Raw genomic sequence first — 10,712 nt, 5'->3', positions numbered from 1 at the left:
CTGTGGTAATTTGTTGTGGGTCATAATCTAACATCTGTTCACTAGCTCATAGTCCATAGATACCTACAATAAGATATTTGTTATCAAGTCCTCGGGTTTTAAACTGATGATTTTCAGTATTTATCGACTAAACCTACACGGATTATGTTCGCAAAATAAGAATGAAATTGGTTGATGTGATATGCATTGGAATTCAATGTTAAGCATTATAACTATACCTTCTCTTAGTTAAGACTCAGTTCAATGAACGGGTTTAGCCTTCGAATAATTCTAGCGTCAATATTACAACGAATTCAATTATAACTTAAGAAATTACAATAAGTTTTCACATTGGTTGTCCACGTTTTGCAATTAATAACAGAATAAACATTTTCGTTTGACAAGCTATGTGATGACGGGATAGTTGTCGTAGTGGTGGTAGACTTCAACGACTGCTTCAAAGGGCCTATTCGTCTGACGCGCCAACAGTGTAATTGAATAACAGCTTATTCAGCCATTTTTTTTTTAAATTAAACTGAAGAGAAGATTGTTCATCTATTTTACAGCAACAACGTTTGTTGGGTGGTGCTTTAACCTTCGCGTACCCAACGTCTATTTCGGATGATTTTCGAATCTTGAATCAGCTATGAAAAAGGCTTTTCCGAGCCGATTTTTTTTTTGAAGTCAATTGCATTCGCTCCAGGTTTGTCCAAATTTTCAAGGACTACCATACGGAACCGGTTCACCCATCCGTTCCGGAGTTATTCCAGATTCCGTTGGGGTCATGACCGGCCGGAAAATGACACGTTAGTGCATTTTACTCTGAATCTATAGTTATTTTGTAAATTTGCACATATTATACGCCAGGAATAAAGAAACTATATAACTGCAGGGAACCATTGACTTGAAATGACACAATCAAGCAGTCTCATGAACCGGATATGTCCCGGGTACCCCCAGGGATGTGGCCAAAGTGGCCATTCTAGCAACATTGTCAGAATCATTCATGCGGCACCTCGAACTTCATGATTTGTCGAAACATGAAGGAAAATAGTCCTTCCATGCTCCTAAGACCCCTAGGGAACGAATCTATGACATTTGGTCGAAAGACATTTAGTCGAATGACGTTTGGTCGAATGACATTTGGTCGAAAGTACATTTGGTCGAACGGACATTTGGTCGAATGGACATTTGGTCGAAACCCATTTTTTGGAAAAAGAAGCATATGACATTTAGTCGAATGGACGATTCGTCAAATGGACATTTGGTTGAAAGGCACTAACTGATGAAAAGAGATGTGGATTTCGGTATCATAATTTTTTATATGTTATTGAACAAGCAAGCCTCGTTGAATAAATGTACGACTCGTGCTGAAAAAAAAATCATCATTTTGCAACTTGTTGCATAAATAACCATTTTGGCTCGCGTTCAGTTCATATGCAACACTGCGTCAAAGAATAGCCTATGTTTAAGGACAAACGTCTTGAAATCCCACTTCAACAGTGCATCAGAACTTCAGACGCACAATTCTCAAGAAGCAAGCTTCAAACAACTGTGCATTGTATAATGCTGTTTTCGATCACTTATGATAAGCTTGAAACAAGAAGATCAGGTGCACTGGTTTTGTTTACGAAGAGATGTGTACGCTCGAAGTCGCGAGTTTTGGATCCTAACCAATCTGTCCTTAAAAGAAGGAAAAATATCCGATGAAAAAGTCTGCAGCAATAACATCCAAATATCAAACGGAAGAAATTGCTTCTGAAACATTCAGTAGTTGGTACAGGAAAACGCAATGAAATAAATAAACGTGAAAGAATAGCCTATGTTTCAAAGAAGGAAAAATTCATGATAAAATGACAGCAAACATAGTACAAATTCGAATTTTGAAAGAATAGCCTATGTTCAGAAGAAGGAAAAATCATAGATGAAAAAATCACAACCATAATGTCCACTCTTCACTCTCAGCACAAATAATACACTTGAAAGAACAGAGTATGTTGAAAAGAAGGAAAAATATTTGATGGAAAAGCCAGTATGTTATTGTAGTAGGCTATGATAGATTTAGTTTGTACATTATGACAGAATAAAGGACGTAATAGTCGGATCTGGACGTATTTCATTTAATCCTTACAATTCAGAAGTGGGATATACTACCCGTATTCGAAGCCTTTGAATCCAAATTTTGAGTTGCTTGCCACTGCAGAAGATTGTAAAACAATCCCCAACAAGAAAGCGAAATCGAAAATAGAACCGGTCGTTGAAAGAATCGTTGAAGTTTGAGAAAGGACGTTGGAAGAAGCGTAAATACGGCGCATTACTCTCGAGCTGGAAAGTCTGCGAGAGGAGTTATGGAACAGAAGGAGCTAGCTGTAATGAAGCTGTAACTGGTCGACGGGGAAACAGAGCGTATTCTTAAGAAAGCGACGCATAACAACATCGGATAGTATGTTACCGTGTTGGAGTTTGAGGGAAACTGACAAGAGGCTGGTGAATCACATCGAGGACGATGTGTAATGTCAAGATGGCCGAACTGTAGTAGGCTATGATAGATTTAGTTTGTACATTATGACAGAATAAAGGACGTAATAGTCGGATCTGGACGTATTTCATTTAATCCTTACATTATACACAAAAACGCAATGAAATGGTGAAACTGGAAAGAAGAGCCGAAACCTACACTGCACTACAATGGTTGCTTTTTTGTGTTTGATATAATTAAACACGATCAAATTGCTATACGACTTAGCGTCCATTCGACCAAACGTACTTTCAACCGAATAAGTTCAGTAACATATAAATTATTATACCGAAATCTATAAAATTATTTTCCATTCAAAGCTCTTCATCAGTTAGTGCCTTTCGACCAAATGTCCAGTCAACGAATTGTCCATTCGACTAAATGTCATATGCTTCTTCTTCCAAAAAATGGGTTTCGACCAAATGTCCATTCGACCAAATGTCCGTTCGACCAAATGTACTTTCGACCAAATGTCATTCGACCAAACGTCATTCGACCAAATGTCATTCGATCAAATGTCCTAAAGCCTCGGGAACAGCCTGGCCATACCCGGAATGTTCCGGGTGCCCCCTGGGATGTGACAAAAATGGCCATTTCCACAATGTTATCGAAATCAACCGTGCGACACCTCAAACGTCATGATTTGTTAAAACCTAACGGAAAATAGCCCTTCTAGGCCCTTATGGCCACTTGGGACCGGTCTGGCCATACCCGGAATGTTCCGGATGCCCTCAGGGAAGTGGTCATTTCTCAAACATAGTCAAAAACAACCGTGCGACACCTCAAACTTAATAATTTGTCGAAACATGAAGGAAAATTGCTATTCTAGGTTCCCAAGGTCCCTTTGAAACAACCTCGCCACACCGGATATGTCCCAGATGTCCCCCGGAAGGTTGTGGAAACCAAAAGTGTGATACCTCGAACTTCACGATTTATCAAAACATAGAAGAACATAGTGAGTCTTGATCCCTTGATTGTTAGAAATGTCCTGTATGCCCCGTGAGGAAATGGTCGGAGATAACATTACCTTAGATATTAGGGCCTGTCCATAAACTCCATAGACTTGGAGGGGAGACGTGGGGGGTCTGGTCAAAGTCTACGGTCCATACAAATTTCGAAAAATTTATATGGACGAAAGTCTACGATGGGGGAGGGGGGTCTGAGATTGCCAAAATCGAGTCTACGTAGTTTATGAACAGCGCCTTACCACAATGTGTCGAAATCAATCTTGCGACATCTCAAAGTGCATGATGCTATGAGAATAATCATCCTTAAGACCTTAGACTATTTGACGCTTAGACTATCGACGCCAAAGCCGAATGTGGTTCTGGTTTGTAATAAGTTGAAAGGTGGTGTCGCATGTAAACGCAGAATCGAATGCATATTTTCTGATCACAGCAGCCAACCCTAATTACTACCGCAACGATAAAACCAGAAAACGAAAATTTCTGGACTGGCTTGCAAAGGAGTTGACTCTTGAACTCGCAAAACAACCATAAAAACCTTTCGGTTTGTGATGCAATTTAATCGATAGAATTTCGGCTTATCTGAAAATTTATGAGAAAATGTATGGTAACCATCTTCCGTTGACAAAAACTTTTTTTATGTGTTCGAGTAACGATAATTTGTCCAGTTGTTGTATAGCGCATTTAGTTCACCACTAAACTATCGCACTAGTTTTCACAAGTGTGAAAACGCAAATAAAAGTACACGATTGCAATAAATCAACTCGGTGTCTTCAGAGCACTTATTCAGCGCCGAAGACATCAAATAGATTTGATGCAAACGCGCATTTTTATTTATGTTTTCGCACTTATGAAGACTGAGTGCGCAGTCCAGTGGTGAACTGAATGCGGTATAAGTGTTCAAACATTGCATGCAAAACCCATTCTTATACTACTAATCTGATGTTGTGCTAACTTTATAAGGGTTTACAGGAGAGGGTTTTGCATCCTGATTTCAGATTCGTATCCGTTCACAAAAAAAAGGTTTTTTTTTACTGATGCCGATCCAAGGATGTGAAAATTCATACTAAATGTTCCTCATGTCTCAAGGCAATTTGTAGAGAACATGGAACAAGCGGAATTATGCAAAAATTTTGTTGCAAATGCTGGGCTAGCGAAGAAAAATGAATGTTGCAAACGGTTGAAATATGAAAATTTAAAAGTTTAACAATTAACGTTATTTTTGAAATTATGTAATTTACCCGGCATCCAGAATATAACCAAAGTTCAGACCATGCATGTTTAAATACAACATTCTATTCATGTCTCAAAAATCTTATATCTCAATTTCACGATTGATACTCTCAACATTGCAATCATCACCATTTTTGTGAATTCTTCGAAGCATATTCTATGCAACCAGATTGATCCCAAATACTCATTGCTCTCAATCTTCTTTATTCTATTTTATTTTTCGAAAAAAAAAAACTACAGCACTGTAAAGATGACATCTCGAACATTTCGGGTTAAGTTTCAAATGCTTGAAGTTCTCCAGAATGACTTCATCGCTTCATCGAATTATGAAGTTAGAAACCGCACGATTGATTTTGATAACATTGTTGATATGGCGGAGCATGGGAGCCTGGAAGTACTATTTTCCATCAAGTTTCGGAAAATCTTGAAGTTTGAGGTGTAGTACGATTGATTTGACCAAAGTTGAGGGAGTGAGGACATCCGAAACATTTCGGGTGTATCCAGGACGTCATGGGAACCTAGAAGGACTGCTTTCCTTCATGTTTCGACATATCATGAAATTTGAGGCGTCGTACGGCTGATTTTGACAATATTTCAGAAATGACTACTTTCCTGCGGCCTTCCGGAATAGTTCGGGTGTAGCCAGACCGATCCCAAGGAGCCATAAGGGCCTAGAATGACTATTTTTTATGCTTGAACATCATGAAGTTTGAGGTGTGGCATGGTTGATTTTGACAATGTTGTGGAAATGGCCGCTTTTGTCACATTCCTGGGGGCACCCAGAACATTCTGGGTATGGCCAGGTCGTTCCCGAGGGGTCATAAGAGGCTAGAAGGACCCTCCATGTTTGGACAAATCATGAAGTTTGAGGTGCCGCACGATTGATTTCACCAACGTTGTGGAAATGGCCATTTTTACCACTTTCCTGGAGGCATCCGGAACATTTCTGGTGTGGCCAGAACCATTCTAAGGAGTCATGAGAACCTAAATGGACTATTACCCTTCATGTTTCGACAAATCATGAAGTTTGAGGTATCACAAGGCTGATTTTGACAATGTTTGAGAAATGATCACTTTCCTGAGGGCATCCGGTGCATTCCGGGTATGGCCAGGCCGGGCCAAGGGACCATAAGGGCCTAGAAGGACTGTTTTCCTTTATGTTTCAACAAATCATGAAGTTAGAGGTGTCGCACGGCTGATTTTGATAACAATGTGGAAATGGCCACTTTTGTCACATCCCAGGGGGCACCCGGGACATATCCGGTTCATGAGACTGCTTGATTGTGTCATTTCAAGTCAATGGTTCCTTGCAGTTATATGGTTTCTATATTCCTGACGTATAATATGTGCAAATTTCCAAAATAACTATAGATTCAGAGTAAAATGCACTAATGTGTCATTTTCCGGCCGGTCATGACCCCAACGGAATCTGGAATAACTCCAGAACGGATGGGTGAACCGGTTCCGTATGGTAGTCCTTGATAATTTGGACAAACCTGGAGCGAATGCAATTGACTTCAAAAAAATCGGTTCGGAAATGCCTTTTTCATAGCTGATTCAAGATTCGAAAATCATCCGAAATAGACGTTGGGTATACGCGAAGGTTAAAGGAACTCCTCGAAGCATTTTTTTTAAATTTCTGGTTCGAATAAAGAATTCCCTGATTTTTTACCAAGAAAAATTTTCCTGAAGTACTCTTCGAATTTCTGTTCTCATTTAGAGAGAAACATCAGAGAAAGCAAATATGGCTGCCTCAATGGCGGACTTGGACCCCTTCTCACGTTTTCAAGAGCACCAATCTTGAAAATTCGTAAACAAATGCGCTCGATTTGGAAAAGCTACTGCTTATTGCATGTGAGCAAAACCAGAATAAACAAGTGCGGCTTGGTTCGATGTTTCGTTCGTCAGATTTCTGTTGTTTTCTAGAACTTTTTGGAACCCTTGTAGATTGCTCTTTTTTCTTCTTATTTGTGGCTCTACGCTCGCACTGGAACCTTGCCTGCCTTATCTTCAACTTAGTGTTCTTTGAGCACTTCCATAGTAATTAATTGAAGGGCTTTCTTTGTCTGCCATTGCATGAGTTCGTATATTGGGAGGCAAGGACAATGATACACTATACCCAGGGATGTCGAGAAAATTCTCCCGACCAGGACGGGAATGGAACCCGCCGTCTCTGGACTGGCGATCCATAGCCTTAATCACTAGGCTAACAGTTTCGCCTTCAAGGTACATTTCATTTACAACATTTTAGGCAACAGAAATATCTTCGAAAGCATGCTAATGCTAAATGATTAGAAATTTGTCGAGCAATTGAAAAGGTGTAGTGCCTTAACGTCAAGATTATTAGTAAACAGAAGTATAATAATAAAAAAAGAGAAAAATGAAAGCGGCAAATCGAAACTTTCATTACGATAAAAGTTTTTTTTATATATAGATTACCGATCCTTCTACTGGCCTTCCTCAGCAATGAATTGATAAACTAAACGATACAACTAATTGAATAGATTTATTACACCCCATTTGTAACCCGTCCATTATTGATTCCAGTGATGTACCAGATGACGACATAAAAAAAAAGTTGACGTTGTTAGTGATTGTGATGACAGTAATGGCACTGGCTGACCTCTCGCTCCTTCCCATACCCCAAATGGTGATGATAAACCGATTGTGAATGTGACTCTCCCATCATTAAAACCATATCAATCACGATGGACGAGACCACAGTCAGTGTGGCCAACCGACCGACCAGTTGAGATGAGTGAGGCTCATCCTAAGTGGTCGATTTGTATGTATGTATCGTTTCAGAGTTGGATGAAATTTACATTGCGGATGTTTACGGCTGATGGAAGTCGAACACGTGTAACGTCCACCCGAATGATTGATGAGCGATCGAAACCGCACAGGAAAAAAAACAAGACCACACTTTTGTGTCAAACGGTTGACTAGCCGCAAACCTACCTTTGATCTCCTCCTCGGTCAAAGTTCTGCTCTTGGCTGCGGGATTGCCCTGCAATTAGTGGAAACAGCAAAAAGTTGGAAAGGAGTCGTACATGAGTGAGTAATCAGATTCCTCTGCTAGGAAACGCTACGCTTTGTGCCAATTACCTTTCGTCGTCCTATTAACGCTGCGCCCAACATCTGGAAAAAGCGGAGATAAAGTTGAGAGAAAGTGGATTAATAAGCGCGTAACCAACGCATGAAACGATAACTTCTATGGCTATGTGTGCTGCTTGCTACTAATGAGGAAAAGTTGTTGCCCGGTTTCCTACTGAGGTTCTTCCATAGCATATCTGTGCAATCGCCGCCATTTCCGTTCATATGTGGACCGAGCCACAGCAGGGAAACCCACATGGAATTGCAATTTTAAAACTAGGAAGCTCATAGCGATGACTATATGGACGGAGCAATCCCAGAGAGGACGATAAGTGCTCGGCAATGTTGACCAAACACAGCGTGTGTGTTCCATATTTGCTTCGCGGTTGTGCTCCAGTCAGCCGGCTGGGCGGAAGGATTTATTTAGGAACTATGAAAGGGAGATTATTAAATTAAGATTCAGTTCCATCGTACTCTCGTGCTGTGTGCACTACTAAAATTCTGTGATGGTGGAAGCATGTGTTATTTAACCCTAGTAGGATGTTGGAGTCAATATGACTCAGACAGACTCGCTGAACGCGCACTACCCCATCGTGGTACCAACAACCATCTTAAGAGGGTTAACTATTTACAGCTCAACTATTACATCTTCTACATATTCTAAAAGGGTCCGACAATTTGGCTGAATGTCGTTTAATGGAACGCCATTTGTTCGAATGCCATCTGGCCGAGAGGATCGTTTTGGCCGAATGCCATTTGGTCGAACTACGATCAAAAAATTCTGAGGAAGTTTTTGACATTCTAACTCGCAATATAATCATTCAAATTTTTCCTTCTTTTAGTAAGAGTCTATTCTTTCTAGTTTTGATATTCATGGATTAGTTGGCGTTAAAACTGCCAATATTTAATCAAATATTTTTCCTTCATAGGCTATTCTTTCGAGTTCTACTGATACGGAAAACAGTGGTTTGGTCACTTAAGTTCATCATTCTATTTTCGGCCAAACGACATTCGACCAAATGACTTTCCGCCAAATGGCGTTAGACCAAATGAGCCCGAACCATTTTGCATAATGACCCGGAACCGACTGCAAAATTCTGGTAATTGTACTGAAACATCGACAATATTACCTAACTGAAACATTGACAATATTAACTAACTCTTCAATATGGCAACGACCATAATTAGCAAATATAAAATGAAAACAAGTTTACTTTTATGATGACCGTAATAAACCTAGCAGTGCCATAGTTTCTGACTTTCCACCAATAGATGTCGTTACTAATCGTACAGATCCCCATCTGTTGAGAGTTTGAACAGTTTTATTGTGGCAATAATAAATGCCAGAAGGTTAACATATCGGAGAGTTTTGGTTATTCTTAAAACCTGGCTTTATGGATATCTTCAATTATAGCATGAAACCTTCAACTATAGCATAAAACCAGTCAGCAATGGAATTGTTACTTGGGTATGGAAACAGCAGGGGAAATTCCAGAAAAAAAATCATATAAAGAACAACTGGAGCAATTGCAGGAGGCATTTCTAGAGAAATCCCAGCAGATATGGAACCTAGAAGGCATCTATGGAGGAATCATATAAGGGTTCTTGTAAAAATCTTTGGAGGAATACCTTATAGAATTTTAAGATATAATCACAGGAGGTATTTCACGAGGAACTGCATCAGGGCCTACTGGATGATTTTTTCTTATTTTATTACCGATATTGTGGGCTACATGCAGTCCTGGTCGATCCAGGATTTTTTTCGTAATGGAAATTTACTTGACTTCCTTAGCCATAGAGCATCTTCGTTCGTGTCACACGATATAATATGCAAAATGGTAATTGGCAGCGGAAGATCTCAGTTTATACTGTGGTAGTGTTCATAGAACACTAATCTGATAAGCAAGTGTTGTCATTGCTTGGAAATATGTAATGCAAAGAAGGTTTTGCAATTGTGTGATCCGTTCGTCAAGCCCGTCAAGCTTTTGTTCTTTTTCATTTTATAAGGCTTCAACTGTTTCTCCACTATTAGGGGCTGTCCATAAACCACGTGGTCATGAGGGGGGGGGGGGGGGTTCGGCCAATGACGATTTTGTATGGACAAATACAAAATTTTGTATGGACTAATGACCACGCGGGGGGGGGGGGGGTTTAAAAAGTTCCAAAAAAATGACCACGTGGTTTATGGACAGCCCCTTAGTCTGACCCAACATTCATCAGATTGTTAAACGCAAACACTAACGGTAGTGTCAAATACAGTTTGAGCTCATTTTCTTCCTCACTGTTAATCAAGCTAGTGAAAAGTCGCAGTTTGATATGTCATTACATGGATATGGTTCACTTTTACACTTGACCATTTCCAGTGGAATATCAGGAACCAGTTTTGGAACACTCGGTAGTCGGTAGTCTAGAATGTGACCTGATGCTATTTACTTGCATACCATTCAGCAGGTTGTCGAAAGAGCCCCGATTTGATGTGTCGTGTGGGTTTGGTTCCCTTATACATGTTCTTGTTAACCGTTTTTTAGGTAACCTAAAAAGCCATTTGATGTGTCGCATGTATGGTTTTGGTTCTCTTCTGCATTTGAACTCTTCCCATAACCGATTTCGGAACACTACCGATAGTTTCTAATGCAGTCTGAGCCTATTATCTTGCTAATTGTTCATCAGGATATCGAAAAAGGCGGGATTTGATGTGTCACATGCATGGGTTTGATTCACTTTTATATTTGGTCACTTCCGGCGGGACACCCGGAACCAGTTCCGGAACTTTACCGGTTCTGATATGGTCTTAGACTATTTTCCTGCTTATCGATTGTCAGGTTATCGAAAATGCCGCAGTTTGATGTGTCGCATGCATGGCTTTGTAGCGTTTTCTTATCAGGAATCTTCCTGGGGTACCGCTCAGGAGCACCTAAATGGCC

General features: G+C 40.1%; 1 protein-coding gene across 10 annotated transcripts in view; it reads right to left on the bottom strand.

The window, feature by feature from the left end:
* The window catches only part of LOC109406423 (calcium-binding protein E63-1), a 389,205-nt gene that overhangs the window by 342,881 nt on the left and 35,612 nt on the right, over positions 1-10,712 (bottom strand). For all 10 annotated transcript variants that reach the window (XM_062853679.1, XM_062853673.1, XM_062853684.1 and 7 more), the window contains 2 exons: positions 7,801-7,833; positions 7,654-7,702 (listed from right to left, as the gene is read on the bottom strand). In XM_062853679.1, the coding sequence (XP_062709663.1) occupies positions 7,654-7,702; positions 7,801-7,833 (82 nt within the window). The remainder of the gene's footprint in view (positions 1-7,653; positions 7,703-7,800; positions 7,834-10,712) is intronic.

The sequence above is a fragment of the Aedes albopictus genome, chromosome 2 (genome assembly GCF_035046485.1).
Source record: "Aedes albopictus strain Foshan chromosome 2, AalbF5, whole genome shotgun sequence".
NCBI classification, from domain to species: Eukaryota; Metazoa; Arthropoda; class Insecta; order Diptera; family Culicidae; genus Aedes; species Aedes albopictus.
The sequence above is the reverse complement of the archived record's forward strand: the minus strand, read 5'-3'. Positions and strand labels throughout refer to the sequence as shown.